Source organism: Chionomys nivalis, chromosome 18 (assembly GCF_950005125.1).
Source record: "Chionomys nivalis chromosome 18, mChiNiv1.1, whole genome shotgun sequence".
NCBI classification, from domain to species: domain Eukaryota; kingdom Metazoa; phylum Chordata; class Mammalia; order Rodentia; family Cricetidae; genus Chionomys; species Chionomys nivalis.
The window spans coordinates 45,557,401-45,579,047 of NC_080103.1; the positions used below are offsets into that span (position 1 = coordinate 45,557,401).

Genomic DNA, 21,647 nt, shown 5'->3' on the forward strand with positions numbered 1-21,647 from the left:
GCAAAGGGTTTTGTAGCTTGGTCTCTCTTCACCGAAGCCCCGGGATTTTCTGTTAGCTTTCACTCATTTGCCTTTATTCTCTTCACAAAACTAAAACACAGGAAATGCATTGCCAGGCCATTCTGAACACTAGAATTTGAAATGAAAATGCTAACAACGCTATCCTGCCTGCTAAACCTCAGAGGAAAGATCTTTCTAGAAATCATGAAACTTTTCGTGGTCTCAGATCCTCCATCATTTGTGAGACCAAACCTCTAATTACCAATTCCATTTCCATGTTGCCTGGGTGTCTTCATCTATATTCAGATGTACGTCTTCTAGTATGTTCTCTTGAATTAGGGCTCACCCCAGAGGATGACCTCATGTTTACCAGATTTTATCTGCAGCGATCCTATTTCCAAAGTAGTCACAGTTTGTCTACCAAAGGTTATGAAGGAGATACCGTTCAACCCATAATTTCTAGAGCACAAATATTCAAAATGGGATAGTTGGATGCTCCCAAATACAGAGAGGATTGCATGTGTTAGAGATGGAGATAGGAGATTACTGACAGGTGATGCCTAGAGACTTCACTAAAAAGTAGGGTATAATGTAGTCCATACCCTTGCTAAGGGATAGCAAGAGTTTAGTTCCCTGTTACAGAATGAAATGTGGACTGGAAGTGTAACAGTGGCGGTGATGAGCAGCTTCCGAGGATATAAGGTGTATACCTAGTTGGCATTGAGCAGCCTGCTCGCTTTAGGAAGTGCCTTTCCCTAAATATGCAATAAACAACAGTTTGACAGCAATGAGGTGTTAAGATACTTTTAGCAGGCTTCATAAAAGTGTTGTAGATTTTTTGTGGTCTGGCCAATTTCCAGCACAGATAGTTAAGCTGTGCTTATGTAAGATGCCTTTGGAGTCTCCTAGGGATGCGAATGTGTCTACTTTCTAGTTAAAACACTCAACTGTTTGCTCCTGTAACCAGCAGAACTTCGCTGATGGATAAGTCTGAGTAGGTCAGGTTTTTGAAGTGCTTAAAGATCCAATGAATAAAATGTATGTGATAAATACAGGTTTACTAGGATAAAATAGAGGTTTACTGGTGTCCATTTCACCAGTGTTTCCTGAGTAACCACTCTTGATTTCTCAAAGGGACCATTGTGACAGCAAATGATAGAGGTAGCATGGCCGCTATTAATAAAACCCATCTCTTTTGTGTCTTTGTCAAGAAGTCCTTTGTAAATACCAAGTTAATGACAACTTTGGAAAGAGAAATATGGAAACTGTGCTCAATGTAGAATTTTCTAATCCTTACAGGAATGTGAATCAACGAAGATTAGATCATCCGTAAGTAGGTTTTTATATGGTTGTTTCATTTCCAGTTTTCCATGCCTTCCTAACACTTGATCTTTGTATGAACACTGGTGCCACATTCAGACATGAGTCATGGTCCTTAAAATGTTTTCCCCACATTTGAGACCTCATAGGATATGAAGAAGAGCAGTCTCTCGGCATTGACCAATTTTACGTTCTGGAGTCTTAACCTCCCACAGTAGTACATGGCTGTATTCATTTAGCTCGTGAAGTAGGCTGGCGAACCCCTCGGCACATGAAGTTCATTTCCACTAAAGTATTGTCTCTAAAGTCTACCTTTCCTATCCATCTCTCTCCCTCTTCCCTGGGCAATATGTCTGTACTTTTTCTGTAAAGAAGGATGCTATACACAGAAAACCAATTCCAGTGTAGGTGAAAACAGACTTACATCAGAAGCAATGGCTTTCAGATGAGCTATGGGAATATAATGTCTTCCAAGATTAAGTCAACATTAACTCGAGTCTATGTATAAAAATGAAGTACATATCAAACTATCTTCATGGTTTCCACACTGTTGAAATGAGAGTGGGGAACTCTAGTCAAGGCACTAAAATGGTGCCTGAAATGATCATTAAAATAAAGAGAATTACAAGAATTATATGTGTATATGTGTGTGTGTTTATGTGTGTGTTCCTATATGTACAAACTCCTGTTTATATTTACTGCCTTGCCTTATTATTTTAATATGATTTTTCCTCCTTTCCAACCCTAGGATCTAGAGAAATTAAAACTTTCATTCCCTACACAGGAGTGAGCAAGTTACCTCCATGGACCACTAAGTATTTCTGAATTTGTAGGCCCACTTCTTAAGTCAAAAATCTAGGAGGCCATGGTTGAAATAGTAATTGGTATGTGTGGTTTCCAGTCACTCATCGTATTGATGAAAAGAAGCCCCAGTGTGTAGAAGGAAGCTGATAGGAATGTGAAAATTGGGAAGACATGTTTAAGCCAACATACCTTGTGCTGGAATCTAGTCGTCACTTTGCTGAATTCTATAGAATTAAAAAAAATCTTATTAATAATATTGATGACTTGCAAGATGCCCCAAGGTTTCAGGAGTAAACCCTTCCATTGCATTGTGTCTCTGTGATGTCTTAGATTCCTACCTTTACAGTAATGGCAATTTGGATATACTTGTTAGTATTGAAGCTTTGACAAATGGTATTTTAGATATTATTACAACTTCTTTCTTTTTTCCCTTGCCACCATATTATACAGGGAGAGATAATCAAGGAGGCATTACAGTATTGCTGTGCTCTGCACCTACCGTTGAAAACTCACGTTATGAGCTTCTCATTAACTAGCTTTAAAGAAGTCTCAGAAAATACACAGACATTCCTGAAAGCACAGGCCGGTGCTAGCGGTACTATGAGGAGGTGCGGTCAGCTGGGGCTGAAGGGCAGTGTGCAGAGGCTGAGAACAGGGTTACCTTGTGTGGACTTCCTAACCAGTGCCAGTACCTTTGTCTGATTTAATTGTCATGTGAAGGCTACATGTTATTTTTCATCTTCTACAAATCAGAAACTTAAGGCTCAAAGAGGTGGAGTAATTTGCCAGAATCAAGGCAGTCTTTCTCTTGCTCAGATTCCTTCCTTGGCTCCTCTTTGGATGTCTTTTAAACTTCCTGCATTGCCTGCTGAGGCCCTGTTATCTGTCACTTGTTACTCTTCATAGCTTCATCTCCATGAAGATCTTCATCTTCATCTCTTTCACTTCCTAATATCCACAGGTTGTTTCTTCTGCTAGGAGCAGTTTTCCCTCGTCAGACCAAGATTCCTGTCCCCACATACCAGTTCTTCGGCATTGCATAGGTTTCAGCTGCCACATCCTCCGAGAAGTATCACATCTTCCTCGTGTGCTCCCTCAGCGAAGGTTTACTGAAGAACTCATGCTGTCCTGGGCCCAAGGAATATAACGATACACAGAAAAAACAAAGCCTGCAAACAAAGCCTGCGTTGTGGTTTAGACTCTGGCACATTGTTGCTCTTCTAGCCCACGTGCTACTTCAGTGTGTTCTCACTGCTCTAGTCCATTCTTGGAGCTTAGGACACGAGTTATTTTATGAATGTTGTCGGCACTTAACATTTGTTAAATTGGAACACAAATACCTCCGTTCAATAGATTATCATACAGAAGCGTAAGATCATTCTGTCTGCCTCCTTTTGTCTTTTCAGGTTCCCTAGATGCAGCCCCCATTGGCTTGTGAACTTGGTAATTCAATGGATTATATATCTGATGAACGTATTAGTTGAGCAAACCTCCAGCTAAAACACAGTGGCTTTCAGTTATCCATCATGTCTGCACTTTTATGCCAGGTTTATCTTTTTAAGCACGGTAGCGACTTAATTCCTGAAGAGCCTCACCGAGCGTTCCACCTAAAGGCAGCTTCCTACTTCGCCATTCCACAGGTGCCCTCTAATCAATTCACTTTTGAAAACAACCCACTGGCTTCTTGACTTTCTGCCTGCCAAAACCTTCCTCTTCCTCTCGGGTGGTACACAATTTTACCAGCACTGAGAGTCTGTTCCTCTAATTAACTCATCTTGATATTGCCAGCTCACCTTCGTTTACCTAATTTCTGGTGTTCCTTAAGGTTTATCGTGTGTTAGAATTCTCAGTCATGTTCTGAGAAGCAGAGTCTATCCTGGCCATATCCCTTCTCCCCATGCATGTCTATGAAGGCAGATGCAAAGCAAAATATTTTATGCTAAGTGGAAGGAGCTCCTAAGAATGATTTAGAGCAAGCGTCCAGTGCGGCTGGTTCCTAGCACTCCCCCTGGGCTCTCTGAGTCTGCAGAGCACATTGGAAGCCATGTGGGCTCTGGACTTCATGCTAATGTTTGCAAAGGAAAGGTCAAGACGAGTCAAGATGACTCAGCGGGAGGAAAGTTACTTTTCAGAAACCGGAGGAAAGAGTCGCCCTTGCCAAGCATGCGCTGGCACACATTTTCAGCCTCGTGTTCTCTCTTTCAATCACTTCTCTGCAAGCATGCATGTGATTTTTGGCCCTTTCCCTGATTCAAACACTCGTGTGGCTTGCTGACCTCTGGACTAGGCTTCAGGTGTGTGCATTCTGTGTATCAGCCACCGAGAAAAGCTGTGAACCACATTCTGTTCTACTTACTGGAAGGTCGGATGAGCAGCAGGTGGGCCATGTAAGCCCCCCTCAGGGCCTGCTCCTGTATGTAAGTCCGTGTGCCTCCAGCACACTCTGCTTCTCTGAAAAGAAACTGCAGTTTGCATCCTTTGACTGTGCTTTCACACATATTTAAAAATCATTTTGTATTTGTGTATGTTCTTGGTTTGATAAAAAAAGCAATTATATTTAAATCTCTATAACCTCTATAATATTAGCTATATAATCACCACATGCTATTAATAAACTTAAGGAGGTAGTTTGATTGGTGAGGTGCTTGCCATGAAGACATGAAGATGAGAGTTCTATCCAGGTCAAACGCTGGCCAGGGCGGAATGTTCTTGATAGCCCACGTCTGAGACGGAACCAGGGGCATGCCTGGTGCTCGTGGACCAGCTGGTCTAGCCTAGTCAACAAAGTTCAGGACAGAGAGAGACCCTGTCTCAAAACCCAGGATGGATGGCACCTGGGAAACAACAATTGAAGATAACTCTAGATTCTACACACATGTGCACACACGTGCACACCCCCCCCAACATGCGAGCATACGCACATATACAGACAGCACAGAAAAATAGGAAAGTAACCTAATTAATATGGTGTACTATTATTTTAGACTAGAGACTCTTTTCTCTCTGGAATGAACTATTTAGAATATTCTCTCATTGAAGAAATTAAGCCCTCTTTTAGAAAAGTACTTTCAGATTAATAAGATGATGGTGACATAATATTTAAGACTTTATACATTTATTTATTCATATATATATGAATGTTAGCATGTGGGTGGGTACAGACATGACATAACATGTAGGTGGAAGTCAGAGGACAACTTGCAAGAATTGGGTCTCTGTTTCTACCACGTGGACTCTGAGAATCGAACACGATTGGCAGCAAATACATGCAACTGCTTTGTCATCTTGGAATCCCTAGAGATATATTTTGAAAGATAATTTATACATATACACATATATGTATATATATATATATTGATATATGCACACACTGATACATTATAAAGAAAAACATAAAAACAATGACTATGGAAGATGCAAAGCATCATGGAAATCCAGTGAAGTAGGTCATTAAAGATATTTAACTTGAAATTATGGGGTTTTATACAATAAGCTTTTCCCTTGTAAAAAGGCTTTTAACCATTTATTAAACATGTATTGTGAGCATGTTTTCAATTTTCTATATTTTATCAAGGGGAAGAAGAGTTGACTAATCATGCTCCCTCTTTTTAGCAATTCAAATGTATAACAAACAGTCATCACTCTTAATTAACAAACATTAAACTGGATCTGAAATTATGATTGCTAATGAATCACAAGTTATGACAGGTTATCAGCAGCGATTCTATGTTTTGTAAACACCTGCATTAATTTTCTGTGATCAGTCAGTTTGTATGCCAGATAGAACATGCTAGGCAAATGTTGTTTGCCTAATTTAATTAGATATTTGCCAAACACTATAGAAGCAAGGAACGTAACCCTGGTTATGTTTAGATCAGAGACAAATACATATATAAGTGTACAAAATACACAAAGACATTATGATAAAATGATCAAGTTTTTTTTAGAAGACTATTACTATGATTTTTTTTGCATATTGTCTCCAAATGGCATTACTATATTGTTATAAGGAGGGGCCACTTGTTTGTCCCTACTGCCCAGCTAGCTTACACCCAAAATAACCACACAGAAGCTATATTAATTAAAACACTGCTTGGCCATTAGCTCTAGCTTCTTATTGGCTCTTGCATATTAGTTTAACCCATCTCCATTAATCTGTGTATCGCCACGTGGCAATGGCTTAAACTGGATGAACAAAATGGCATTCTTTTTCTTGTTTTGGAATTTTAAAATTAAAACTTTACTATATATAACTATCTTTATTATTCAACATTTTGTTGTACGGGGGTCACTATATAGACCATGCTGTCAAGGAACTCACTATGTAGACTAGACTGATCTCCAACTCAAGAGATTCCCATGCCTCTGCCTTCCGCATGTTGGGATTAAAGGCATACACTTCTGTGTCCAGCCAGTTCTTTGCAGAATAATGTTTTATTGTCCTTTTAAAATTTTATTTCCATTTAAACTAACACTCAAAGTATTAGCTGTCATAATGGCATTTTAAAACAGTGTATATTCTACCTGCTTCTCTTGCTCCCCTTGCCTACGGTGTCCTCCCCTCTTATAACTGTCCTCTTCTCCTTTCAGCCTTCAGGTCACTTAAGTCTTTTTACCTTCTCCCCTCCTTCCCTCTCCCTTCTTTTAACTCTCTCATGTTTTTCTATTTCTTTGACTTTGTACACACTTAATATACATCATAGACTAAGGACCCTCCTATGAGAGAGAACACATGCTGTTTATCCCTCTGAGTGAGGGTCACCTCCTAACTGACTACTTTTTCAGTCCATGCGTTTTCTTGCAGCTTTTCTAATTACCCTTTTTCTTTCTTGCCTTGTAAAATCCCACGATGTGTGCATACCACATTTTGATTATCTGTCCATCTGTTGATGGGCATCTAGGTTGGTCCCATTGCCTCTGTTAAACAAAAACGAGACAAAACTGATGGCAAGCAGGTAGTGAAATGATTTGCTCAGTAATACACTAATGGAAGATATGAATTTTCAGTGCATAGTTTTCCACCCTAATCTAGTGCCCAGAAGTTTCAAGATAAAGAAGGAAGTATGTTGATAGCAGAGAAACCAGTACTTTTTAATGTTAGTTTTTAGAAACAGTTCCTCTCTCCATTTTGCTGTTAAGTTCTCGGGGGCCTTGAATTCTATTTCTTTATTGATCTAATGCAAGTTACGTGTTTATACATCTTTAGTGTTGCTCATCCTTTAATATAGCATTCTTAGTAAACATTTTTATTCATTCATCAGGTGAATAAACATTTTTGGAAAATATCTATTTAGGGAACAATAAAATAAAATACCAATCAAGAAAAATTAGTTTGACTTAAACATAGGCATTTCTTTGGTCAGACTTACTTTTCAGATGCTGATTTCTTAATTAGCTTGCAGATTACTGAGTTCTAACATCTCTGAGCTTTTTACATATTTTAGCACTTTTTAAATCTATGCAGAATATGTGTGCATATTTCTGAGGTAGAGTGTCATAGAGCTTAAATTAAATAGTTGGTCAGTTCAGAATTAGAACTAAAGTTTCCCGGTGTTCTTACATAGCAAGGAAGCTTGCATGTCTTTGCTAGGAAGCGACAGTCTGCTGCGGTTCTGTGCCATCCTTTGTGCCCATCTGTAGGCAGACACTTCCTGTCAGGCTCTGATCAGCTCTCCTCCTTTGTATAAGGAGGCATGGATGGAGCTGTCTATTTCGTCTACTTGAAAGTCACGTTTAGCTAAACTCCTCTAATGCCCTTCTGTGTATAACAGCAAGATTAATAGTGAAGGTGTGGAATTTGGAGTGGTGCTATTTATTTTCTCGCCTTCAGTTTTTTAAAAACACATAAAAATTAATCCCTAAAATTGACATAGTTAAGGAGTATCATGACAATAAAAAGAGATGACTGATTCCTTTTCTCTAGTCAAAAGATTTTTTAACTGAGTTTTCCAGAGAGCTAAGAGGTATTTCTCTCTCTCTCTCTCTCTCTCTCTCTCTCTCTCTCTCTCTCTCTCTCTCTCTCTCTCTCTCTCTCTCTCTCTCCCTCCCTCCCTCCCTCCCTCCCTCCCTCCCTCCCTCCCTCCCTCCCTTTCTCCCTCCCTCTCTCGTTTTTGAAAATCCATTTGGTGAAATGTCATCCATTTCTTTTCTTTCCTATGTCACTTCCAGTCCTTAAAATATTACCGCTATTACCCAGCCAGGGAACAGAGTGGTCTTGTAAATGAGGTTTGCTGCAAAACAAAATGAAACTGACTGGAAACTGTCGTGGGCCACCCGCTGAAAGGCTGGCAGAAATCACAGAAGCCATTTGCAGATATTTCCACCCATAGAAAAAAATGAAAAGTGGGCATAGGAGACCTCATCTATTTGATATTAGCACTGGCAACCTTCAATAGGTGCTGGCTTGCATTCTTATTGAAAAGAGAAGAGCACAAAATGGATTTTTATGTTTTATTGATGGCTACAATGAGAAGGGAAGACCCATGTATTTATCTTAGTTTTACAGAATATCACAAATCATCCTTACATAGGCGATTCTCTCCCTCAGCTCTACCTCTAGAGCATACATACCATACACTGAGAGTTTTTCCTTTTACCTTTTCAAAGCCCATAAAGTAAGTTGGCAGAATCCTTATCAACGAGGCAGCTGATGCCTTCACAGAGAATAACTAACTCCCCTGCCCCAGTTACACAGGGGGTAATTTGCAGAGCAAGATGGCCCCGGCCTTGAAACACGGACCAAAAAGGCAAGGCGTGAATGTGCAGGGGAGAGAGTTAGGAAAAGCAGGCTGGGGGTGTTCATGCATTCTGTGGATAATGAAAGCTGCTTTAGGGGAATGAACAGGAAAGCACTTGAGAGATGTGTAATGGTTTGTTGTCTAGGGTAAAGCATGAGGCGCTCACGTGAAGAAACAACAACAAACCTAACTGTCCTTAGGAAGCAAACATTACGGTTCCCAGTACCTAGTCAGTTCTATTAAGTGGTTTACTTAGTCCTCTGAGGACAGTGCTGTGTGGCTGATCTTTTTTGACACAGCATGGAACAGATAGAATGGAGAAGAGCTGATTTCTCCAGGGGCAGCCAAGTAGTCCATGGTCAGAGTCTGTGTTCTTATCTGTTGCTCTATGCTCTTCTTCCCGAGGATGAAACAGAACATTGGGAAAACACTAAAAGGAAGCTGTTGTCACAGTTTTATTTTGTTTTTTAAACTAAAAAATAGACGACTGAGAAAGTCCAAAGAGAAAACCAAGGGATTGCCCCCTGCCTTAGTTCTGATTAAGGAAACCCTGTGTTTTTGGGTGTTCTTGGGTACCGAAAACCCAAGATTAGTGTTTTTTAATTTAAGAGCATTTTTAAATTAAGAGTATTAGCATTAATTTATAAATAATAAATTAGATAGCTGCATGTATTTAATAAACTCATAAATATTTGGATATAATTGTATCAAATCACCATGTTTATATACTCTTGATTGATGATGACTAGCAATGATTCAGTGAGCTACTTAAGGTAAATAAATCTGCACATCAAATAACCAGTAGTTCTTAAGACAAATAAACAATGATGACATAATTTTAATAACGCCTGAAGTGTTATACATACTTGTTTATAAATATACATCAGAACCATAACTGTGATTGATATGATTTAATTCATATGATTGATATGTCATAATGAGTCTTTAATAATTAAGTATCTTTACTGAAATCTAGATTGGTGATGAGACAAAAAATTATTTTATACCTTTAATCCACTAACACAATTGAAGAAATATCTCAACAACAGAGAGCGAGACAGCTTATGTTGGGGCTGGGGGACACTTGAGTATAGCTCTCAATTGTTTCCTTTCTTTTGACTGGAATACACCTCTTCTAGTATGTGTTTGATTGGTAAATAGTATTAAAATGCAGACAGTATCTTTGTGTCTGCTGCCACTTACAAATCGAGATTTCTAAGGTTGGTGAAGTATTTTGTGATAGAGTGTAACTTTCGTACCCACGGTATATTGTGCCCTTTCTCTATGAAATGCCATTTTCTCTTTCTCTTTTGCATCAGATGTCAGATAATTTATCTTTCTAAAATACCTTCATGAAGAAGTGAGAGTTACTAACATTTCTGGTTTTCATTGAATGTATTGCTTTGTATCTGATTTTTCTAGGTTGTATTTACAATTCTTAAAATTTCTGATTTTAGCCAATTTTAATTGGATTCATATTTTTTATTATTGTTCAAAGGTATCAAACTGTAATGAACTGGTTTAGAATTTGTTTTCTATGGAAATACCTTTATTATTTGAAATATGCCACTTTGGGGAATTAGAACCCCATGAGGTTTTGATTTTGTTGTGTTTTGTTTAGAATTTGCTTATTTTACAGTTACTGTTCTTTCCTGGGTACTAGCAATCTGCAGTGCAAATCCTAAGGTTCCCAGCATCTCTGTGACCTTTTGATGTCTCAGATTTACACACATTCTAGTTGATGAGCCATGCCTATGGTAGGCTGGCTGGTTTGTAGTTGACAGCTTATCTACTAATGATTACTTAAATCTGGATTATCAGCATGAAGAATTGTAGTACCCCTTGCTCTGAACCTTCAGCCTAGCCTCTACAGGCAAAATCTTCCTTTGAAATGGCAGGTTTTGGAAAGGAAAGCATTTTGATAGGAAAAAAAATATTCTGAGAACCAGTAATGTTGATAGCTTAATCCCTGTTGCTTAGAATGAAACACAATATCATTAGTTCCTAACCTCAGGGCCTTTGTTGTCCTTGGAAAATGTGGACATTAGGGAAAACACAGACTTAAGGCCTGGAGCTCAGGAGAGGGAGAGTTCTACCTTTGCTAAAGGAAAAGTTGCCATGTAGTGGTTTAGTGCGAACTGGAAAAGTTTACCCAAGAAATCTGTGCATCATACAAATCCTCCAGCATGATAAAAGTCAGTGTTTTGGAGGAACTGAAAGGTCTCTTTAGAAAAATAATGAGTTACAAATTAAAACTACTTTACTTATAAATCATAGTACCAGTCAAACCCGGCTAAGAAAGTCTGCAATATTTGTCCTTAAAAATTTTAGGTTTTGTCTGTTATTTATCTTCTAGTTTTTGACAGCTTAGAAAAAATAACAGTGTAATACTGTGTCTCTTGACATCCTAATATGTATAATCTTTCAGCATCCTGGAACTATGTGACATTATAAAAATCTTGCTCAGTGTGAGCATGAAGTTGACTCAGTGATATTCTTTGATAGTCTCCTTTTAAATGGCTGAGTAAATGACTCAATGTGTACGCCTGTACTCAGTCAGCACTATTGTCCATCATCTTATCTGAACGTGTATGTTTTATATTTCATTTATTATGTGCCTTTGACCAAGAAGGACAGCTTTATCAGAGTCTTTCAAGCTGTTATTTACATGGGAGTTTTACTGGACTTTTATCCTAATCCTAGTGTGGTCAGTACTAGCAGCTTTGGTTTACATTTTCTAATGCCATAATTTAATTGCCAGCGAGAGCTTAGAAACAATGGGATTCTTTTACAAAATAATTAAGCCGTGCCACGGAAATTCTCCTTGGTATATTTACTAAATTAATTTAGATTTGCAGACCTACCTAATATGCATGAGATATAAGTACGGTTCTTGTTGGGAACACCAGTGCCTCCAGCCAAAAGATACAAGGCGAACTTCACCCATGGCCTGGTCGTTTCCAACTCGCCACTTCAGCCTTGCTTGAGATGCTGTTCCTGGATCTTGTCAGGCTTCCTCCATGGCCCATTAACTTCTCCACATAGAAAAGCCATATTTAGGGGCCTTGCGATCAAGCCGTCGTTCTGCTTTTATATCACAAGGTTGCCGAGATGATTACAGAGACCATTTCTCTTCAGGACTCCTTTGCCATATTGGAGAGTGAGTGCACTCCTGAACTGAGACTTCATGGAGCCCCCGACAGCTCATTGCCGCGAATGCCTGCAAGCCTGCTTTGTGCTAGGTAGCACTGTGCACACAGACATTCATACACTCGTATGTTTATATTTATTTTAATCTACGCCCACATTCTTTATGCCTTAGAAATCAGAGCTGGAAACCGGCTTTCCAGCAGGATGTGGTATGGGGAGTTGGGGGAGGCACTATTGCCTTCCATTAAAAACAAAAAAAAAAGATAGTAAACTTTTCTTAGTGTTTCCCATCCCGCTCTCCTCACTTCATAACCTTAAAGGACTCATCTTAGATCAAAGTCATTGGTCCCAATCAGGGATGAAATTGTTCCAATACAATTTTAATGAAGTGTACCAGGAGTCGTGGATGGGGGAGATCACTATCGAAAGACAGTTAAGAAAGAGTAGCTGTTGCTCGGCTCTGTTTTCAGCAGCTAACCTAGCAGCCTGTGCGTGAAAGAGCTGGTGTGTAAGCTGTTCTGTCGGTCCCTGACACACCGGCAGCCTCTACCCTGGATGTTGTGAACAGCAGTCCTCTGTACCCTGTCACTCAAGCCAAGAACAACACCATGGCAGCAGTGATAGCTTCCCCTCCTCCTCAACTGTTTCTAGCACTTTCTTGTTCCTACTTCTCGCGTCTGAAGACAAATGGAGGACTAGTCTCTGAGAAGACAGTCATCAGGTTGTAACATATCAGGTAACTAATGGATGTAATAAGTGATGGCTTACCCTGAAATATTTTATTTCAGTATCTCCTACGTTAATCTTACTAGCATTCCCATGATTCTGGAATTTTCTAACATCTAATTTTATTAAGTGCCATGATTCTCCAAAGGTGAGCTTACTATCTGTTGAAGATACAATTGGGGCAGGGGAATATACAACCCAATATATGGCTATTATCTAAGAGCTGTGCCCATTATTTACAGTGTGTTTCTGTATGACCGATGGTTTTTGCTCTATCTCTTAACTGACACGTAGCTATGAAATCCAGTGTGAAATTTGAAATCATTCGTACATTATGTAATGACTAAGTCAGGAAATTAGCATTCCCATTAAAGACTGTGGTCAGAATCCTCTCTTCCGGCTGCTTTGAAGGGTACAGTACCTTATTGTTAGCGCTCTTTTTCACTGTGCAGTAGAGGGCATAATTTATTACCCTTCTGTTAAGTGACTTTGTACCTGTGAGCCAGCCTCTCCTACCTCATAGGTTTATCAGTGCTGGCCCCCAGTGGAGTGCTCCACCTCACCCCCCACAACTAGCCCTTCAGAATGTGAAACAAATATCCCAGAGGATAGAACAAAGTGTGTTCTTGTGAAATGAGCTTGCCTGATAGTGGGATAGGACTTTTTAAAGCCTGTTTGATCAACAGTATTGTGAAAGCCAAGTGCAATGGAATATGATAGGACCTGGCCTCCTGAGGAACTGCGTATGGGTAATGACAAATGCCAAGTTTTCTTTGGGCATTCCATGGTAGCTATTACTTTGGCTTTGCGTATTTTCCCTATGCATTACGAGATTTATCCTAGCAGTCTAGTGCCTAGGAACAGTGTTTTAATATCAAACTTACGGAATAATATGAACATTATACAGCTTCAAAGAGGATGAAGAACAGGGCCATCATGTCCCCTACTGGGAAGGTTACTGACTGCACTTTCTACCTATTAGTGTGCCTGTCCTAGCTTGCATAAAGAAGCACAATGCATCAAATGGCCACTGAAAAGGTAAGTCAGCCACTAGGTTGCTCACAGTCCCCGTCTACTCAAAAGGCTAGGTCCTATTTTATCATTGCATGTGTAGTTTGGACCCTTCCTCCACCTCTATGCATTCGTTACTACATTGTGATTCTTCCAGATAATGATAAAATTCTAATTTATACCAAACTGGAAAGGGCCCAAACGAGTTTCTTTCCAGTGTACACTTCTACTGAATTATAACTGCTATGAGACAAACCACTCCAGCATGAAGAATGACTTCTAAAACTGATGCTCAGAGGTATAAGTCTAAATGGATTAGATAAGAACAATCCAAGAGCTTAGTAGGCAGTATCTTCAGAGATTCTGATGGAGCACAAGGTGAGGTAGCCACTATAAGATAGATGCTTGCAGATCCTGTATTTGACTCGTCATTTTTTAATTATTGATTTTATTGAGCTATACATTTTTCTCTGCTCCCCTCCCTTTCTCTTCTATCCTCTTCAACCTTCTCCCATGGTCCCCTGCTCTTTATTTACTCAGGAGATCTTGTCTTTTTCTACTTCCCATGTAGATTAGATCTGTGTATGTCTCTCTTAAGGGTCTTCGTTGTTTTCTAGGTTCTCTGGGATTGTGAATTGTAGGCTCTTTTTTTTTTTTTTTTTTTTTTTGCTTTATGTCTAAAATCCATTTATGAGTGAGTACATATGATATTTGTCTTTCTGGGTCTGGGTTACCTCACTCAATATGATGTTTTCTAGATCCATCCATTTGCCCACAAATTTCAAGATGTCATTGGTTTTTTTCTGCTGTGTAGTACTCCACTGTGTAAATATACCACATTTTCCTTACCCATTCTTTAGTTGAGGGGCATTTAGGTTGTTTCCAAGTTCTGGCTATGACAAACAATATTGCTTAGTTGAGCACATATTTTTGTGGTACAAATGAGCATCCTTCGGATATACCCAAAGACTCCAGTCTTGATAGATTCTGTTTAGAATTCTGTGATATAAAGGCTTCAAACAATGAGTGTCCCAGGTAGTTGAAGGATTCATCTTCCACTAAGACAAACTCACATTGGGTCTATGAACCCCAAGGGCACCTCAGAGAATTCTCCAATTTCCTAATGGATTTCCAAAGGAAGCTTGGCCCAGGTTCAGTAACAGAATCCATGGCAGGGAGTGGATGAGTGCCTTCCGGATAGAGACACTACTGTAGGCCTCAGTCATACAGTGAGCAGGGCTTCCTGCTCCCCGTCATGGCAGAGGTTCTAGTCCACTAGGGAGACTCTGGGAAGAGACTTGAAACAAATAAGTCAGGTAGGTTATTACTGTAAATGATAAATACTGTGAAAAATAAATCGCAGCACAAGGTTGAAGAATGGAGGCAGAGAGAAACTCCTTATGTAAGAAAGTCTGTAAAGACTAAGCATAGGATGTGCAAACTGGGCAGTCTGTGAAGTCTGAGGAAGTAAAAACATTGGCTTAAAAAATATCTTGAGTGGTCTTAAAAATCCTTAAGTATCCTTATAAAAGATTTTACTTTCTCGGGCATGCTTTCTTTAAGTTTCTGTTTGCTTTGGTTGGGCTTCAATGTTTTAGATATAATTATGTGTGTAAGTTGTTTTCATTTGCTGACCATCATCGTAAGCGGTTGTGTTTGTAACAGCTTGGTACAGTGTTGAGACATAAAATTCGGGACAATGTGAAAAATCCCAGGAGTGAATGTTTGTCTGGGTGCTAGGTTTGAAACACTTGATTTTAATAATTGCTTTCTTCTTTATTATGTTGTTAAACTATGGTCCAATGCTTGCCATGGTCAAGATTGTAGAACAGAATAAAAAATTAATTTTCTATGACATAAATTTACCTTCATGATAATAATATTTCTAGATTCCAACTAAAGTAGTGTCTATGATTTTTAATTGTCTGGAGTTTTTCATCACCTCTTATAATTTCTGTTCTTTAATCATGTGCTTTTGTGTATGTGTGTTTGATATGTGTGTGTGTATCATGTGTATTAGTGCAAGCATGCACAAAGCCTCAGCAGGCATATGCAGGTCAAATGGCAACCTCAGGTGTCTGTCCTCATTGTGCACCTTGAGATATGATATCCTATTTTGCCATTGCATGTATGCCATTGCCTTCTCCTATCTCGACCTCCAACCTCAAGTAGAAGTACTGGGATCAGAGATGCTAGCGACCACAATGGGCTTCTTTGACATGGTATCTGGGGATGCAAACTCCGGACCTCATGCTTATGCAGCAAACCCTTTGCTCACTCGGCCATTTCCTAAACCTCTTGTTCATCATGGGTTTTCCTACTTTTCCCCAACTCTCCTACAGTGTGTCAGTTGCCTCGTTTTTAACCTGTGGTCTACAGCCTCAGGGAATATCCTGGTATTTCTGTCTCTGACATGGCAAAGTAAAACCCATTACTCTGGGATTTTCAGGCATGGTCAGGAATTGAAATGGGAAGGGAAAATGCAAAGAGAGGATAGGAAGGGTGAGGAGAGAAGGCATTTGCTTTGGGATGTGTCCAGAAGGCCTGCTTTCCAGCCCCAACCAGGAGAATCCCTTCAGCCTGGTACCTTGACAATTCTGTGTGCAGCCATTTGGAAATGGTGTGTGGTGTAACATTTCTCAAGTTCTTACCCAAATCCAGGAACTCCTAAGCCTGTTACAATAGTAACATGGTTAATTTCACAAATAATCTTCTGTAAGGAATAAGGCCCATGTCACTAAAGTTTGTATATAAGTATGTCGTGACTCACAAAACTTGAGGAACCTGCCAAAGGTCATTCAGATAGTGAAGAACACAGCAGGGGGTTGGAACTGGCTGGTCAGGGGTCCGTGCCAGTTAGTGTGGTTCCACATTTCCTTTTGTGGTTCTCGTGGGACTGTTTTGACTTGGGGATAGTTTAATAACAGCCTATAATGTGATGATTAAATTTGCCACTACCATAAAATAATATTTGGAGCCTGTCTCACTCGGTCACGTAGCCTCGTGTTTTCTCTGAACCTTTTCCAGTAACCAATCCTCATGCCCTAATAGGGAGCCACCATACAAAGAGAAGCAGTAGCTGGGCAGCACAGAACTGTTGGGATCATAAGCGTTGGCATTCAGTAGAGCTCCTTCCTTTGCTTTGCAGGTGTAGTGAAGGACATATGAACACATGTATGTGAACACGCATTTTCTAGACAAACCCTTTTTTCCTTTACGAACGTTTGGTTGAAACAAGCATAACAGGTAGAAAAATCGCTTCTACATAAGAGAAGTTGGTATTTTTGTAAGTAACCATACCAGCTACACTATAATGTAAATCAGTGGAATTCTTACTCCTTGTTAGTTAATAAGTCTTAGCCTTGCCTTTTAAAAATTATAATAGAAGGTAAGCTGTAGTTGAGTTTGTAAGACAGATGCCTTATTTTGATTTGTTAAGCAATAGCCCCTGCTCCCCTTTTCCTGTTCGGTTTTGTTGTCTCCAGGCAGGATGTCACTAAGTTGCCCAGGCAGGCTTTGGGCTAAGATCTAGCTGCAGCCAGAAGAGTTTGCCAACCTTCGGGTTTCCAGAGCTGTCTAAGTAGCTTCCTGTGGATGCCAGGTCGTCTTGTCTCCCCCAGAGCCAGCTTTCTTCACCTGGCAGCATACGAGCCAAAACACTCACTGGTCTTTCTTTCTTTGCTCTTGGTTGAGACCTTCATGGTATCTCAAGAAGAGCATGCTGTGCTCAGTCTCAGCCCCAATTCCTCAGTCCTTCAGAAGAAAGACCCAGTTGTGAAATATTCAACCATAAGAATAAAACTATCCTTACGGATAAATAAGATGAGTTCTGGCCGGGCGGTGGTGGCGCACGCCTTTAATCCCAGCACTCGGGAGGCAGAGGCAGGCGGATCTCTGTAAGTTCGAGGCCAGCCTGGTCTGCAAAGGGAGTTCCAGGACAGGCTCCAAAGCTACAGAGAAACCCTGTCTCGAAAAACCAAAAAAAAAAAAAAAAACAAATAAGACGAGTTCTTACTCCAAAGAAGTGAAGAGTGTGCTTCTGATCACTTTAAGTGACTCTTGCTGACGGGAGGGAAGAGGCTCCGGCTGGAACCCGGAAAGGTATGCCTGAGCACTCTTGGTTCCCGATTGCTTACACCATTTTAATAGACCAAGAGTCTTAAGCGCAGATGTCCTAAAACCTCGCCTACCTGCTTCATAGTCTTTATTCCACGGTGGAAAATAGGATTTTACAGTCATCTAAACTTCGTTCATTGGCATGCAGTTGTTTCATCAATGGACTCTGTAGTAAGGTTCTGCCTGCTGAATAATGACCTTCAGCCTGAATAACGACCTTCAACCTGTCTCAGTAACTCACCTGTGGTCACTGCATCCAGTGTGTTAAGATATTGTCCTATGAAGAAACATCCACATGATGTCCATTATTTAAGCATAGTTCATTTCAAAATAATTAATAATTTATGTGTGTGCATAAAAACCTATGATGGTTAAAAAGAAAACTTTTTAATCAAATCAATCTGACTTTAAGCTCCGATTGTTCATTTTTGGCTGTGACCTTGTCAAACTACTTAACATATGTTAATGTCTCCTCCATATAGCAGACATTATACTGTTAATTTTGAGAGTCTCAGCATTTATAGAAGTAATAAGTGCCAAACCAAAAGAAAGCCAAATTTTTTCTGAACTTCTGGCTTACAAAACTGTAAATTTAAGAAATATCAGTTCCTAGTGATTTTATTCAATTACAGTTCCTCAGATATACTTTACAAAAGTGTTTTGACAATTAATAATATATCTTAGAAAAACATTCTTTTAATATTTAAATTTGTCAGTTGCATATTAGACCTAGGAAAACATAGTATTTCTTATGCACATCACCATTTTTTTTCTTTCCAAAACAATAATGCATAGTGGGTAGAATTCCTACCTCCATTGGACGTAGATTGTGCCAGATCCTTGACCTGTCGTTCCCTCCTTTCTGATGTGTACAATTAATTCTTATCCCATGGCAATGTTAGAAGGAACTTGCGAAAAATCAAATTTCTTAACAGGATCTCTTGCAAAATTGCTTTATGTATTACAACAACATCCATTGCTGTTGCTGTTCTTAGCAGCACCATTTTTCCAGTGAAGTTGTGAGTTAGGAAACCTGAACAACAGAGCAACTCTGGCATCTTCAAAAGGGCTTGGCTTTTCTGTCTGATTTCTCCTGCTCTGCAAATTTGATTTTATGACTCAGTCACATAAGCTACTATTGACATATTGACATAAACTCTGTTTTATCTTTCAGTTTGTGGGGACATCCATGGACAGTTCTTTGACTTGATGAAGCTCTTTGAAGTGGGAGGATCCCCTGCCAACACTCGCTACCTCTTCTTAGGGGACTATGTTGACAGAGGGTACTTCAGTATCGAAGTAAGTACACATGGGTTCCTCTTAGCCCATTATGGATCGCTGATTCTGTAGTAAGATAAGGAAATAAACGCCTTGCAAAAATCTAGAATGTAGCACTCAATTTCAGTACACTTAAGGAGATAAATAATCCTGTATATTTTTATGCAGAGGGATGACGAAATGGTAAAATGTTGTCTTTTGCTGTTCTTAAAAATTGATTGAAAGAACTAATTACAGTTGATAGCATAACGGGACTTGAGTTGCCATGTCTATGGCTTATGGTTATGAGAGTAAGTCACTTTCACAAATGGAAACAGAATGATGGCATGCCAGTGTGAGGACACTGGCAGCTGCTAGATCATGGCACCTATCATCGCACTAGGAAATTTGTCAAAGTCATTAATTAGTCAAAGTAGAAGAGATATTCATTGAGTAGAGGCTCTTCATCAGCTTTTCCATCATCATCTACTTTAAGGGAATAGAAATTATATTAAAAATAAAAGCAAGACCTTGTACTCAAGTCTCATGATGTCTCAGGAAGGGCCCAACAGTTATACTGGGAGAACATGGTTTCTGTAAGAGGAAATTTTGAAGCTGAAGCTCATAGATACTAGTCAATATGTGCTCCTAAGAGAACAGTGGATAGGAAGGAACACTATTTTCATGCATTAAGGAGCATGACTGATGCCTCGCACCATTGACTCACAACCATCATATGGAAAAGGGCTTTAAAATATTTTAATATTAGATTTACAAGCCGGGCAGTGGTGGTGCACACCTTAATCCCAGCACTTGGGAGGCAGAAGCAGGCGGATCTCTGTGAGTTCGAGGCCAGCCTTGTCTACAAGAGTGAGTTTCAGGACAAGCTCCAAAGCTACAGTGAAACCCTGTCTTGAAAAACCAAAAAAGCAAAACAAACAAACAAAAAAGGATTTACTTAAGAGACATTTAATGTTAATAAATTGTGTCAACCTCAAACATATCAACTGGATATTTGGGGTATTTAGTTACCTGCAAATAAAAATTGAAACTCTTTCTCTCTTTATTTGTGTGTGTGAATGTATGTACATATGTGTACATGTATATATATAGTTTATATGTATATATAAACCATTATAAATGGACATAAACATGTTTGAGTATTTTGTCACCGACCTACACTATGATTCCGACTATGGAGAAATGTAAAGTATCTCCTTGATCTCTAGAAATGTAAGTCTAGACAAGAAACTAGGATTATACACACTCTAAATAGAACCAAACCCTGGCATGGAAGCTGTTCTAGGTTCAGAGTGCTAGGGATTGAAGCAGGCTCTCGTGTACACTAGGGAAGTATCATCATAACACTGAGATCCACTCTAGTTCTGTTTGCTTTTCCTACAAAAACTACAACTCTGTATCTGTGGCCATTTAAAATATTCTAAATATCTCCTAATCAGAGTTTTTTAGAGCTCCATTAAAAAAAATGTTTGGAAAGTAGAAATCCCCAATTTGGTCCTTGGGATATGTTTTTCTTTGAAAGAATCTATAGTCGCTCTTGATATTAGAAATAAGAGGGTTGCAATATTTTGTCTATTGTTTTCAGTTTGAAATTTAAAATTCATACAAAGATCAAAGTGTCCTGCTAAATGATGTGCCATGTAGGTGTCATAGTACATTAAAACATTAAAACGTTCCGAGATGCATTCGTCCAAAATGCCATCTTCATAACTGGTTCTCAGTTAAAATGAATACAGACCCATGAACGTTCTGCATACACACAAAAATAACAAAGTGTTTCAGCGGTAGTATGGTCACAATTTTGATTTAGTTGTGACCTGTGAGTAGCTTTTCTGTGGCTGCGATATGATCAGCATATTAAAACTCATATGATCAGCATATTGAAACAGATCAAGCACGTATACCAGTGGTTTTCAACCTATGGGTCACAACCCCTTTTGGGGGGGTCAAATGACCCTTTCACAAGGGTTACCTAAGACCATTTGCATATCAGATATTTATATTATGATTCATAACAATAGCAGAATTTCAGTCATGATGTAACAGTGAAAATAATTTTATGGTCAGAGGTCACCAGACTATGAGGAACCATTGATGTGTATGAAATACTCTAAGAATAATTCTAGATGTCTACTGTGGTTTGTTTGCTGAAAATACTATATTCCCCACAAAATGAACCCCCAAACAAGCTAGCTTTTGAGTAGTGATGGAAGAAGTAATTTTGTTCTCAACTGTAATTTGTCTTACACCAAACCTTTCTCCTTCTGATGATTGTATGACCCTACCTAGTCTCTTTGATCAAGCCTATGTGTATATTTAGGTCTACAGCTGGGCGTGTTTCTCTCCAGACCTGTCATGCACAGCTGTTTTCTGTGTTCACTTCATTAGGCTCTCTGCAGGTATTCTGCAGCGCACCACCTTGAGTTGGCAGTGAGCTGACCTCTCCTGAGATGCTTTCATCCAGACCTCAGCCCAGGCCTCTAAGGCCTCCAGCACATTGAAGTG

The 21,647-nt window shown here is 39.4% G+C and overlaps 1 protein-coding gene across 2 annotated transcripts in view; it reads left to right on the forward strand.

The window, feature by feature from the left end:
* Ppp3ca (protein phosphatase 3 catalytic subunit alpha) overlaps positions 1–21,647 on the forward strand; it is a 275,304-nt gene that overhangs the window by 187,473 nt on the left and 66,184 nt on the right. For both annotated transcript variants that reach the window (XM_057793038.1, XM_057793039.1), the window contains exon 3: positions 19,039–19,163. In XM_057793038.1, the coding sequence (XP_057649021.1) occupies positions 19,039–19,163 (125 nt within the window). The remainder of the gene's footprint in view (positions 1–19,038; positions 19,164–21,647) is intronic.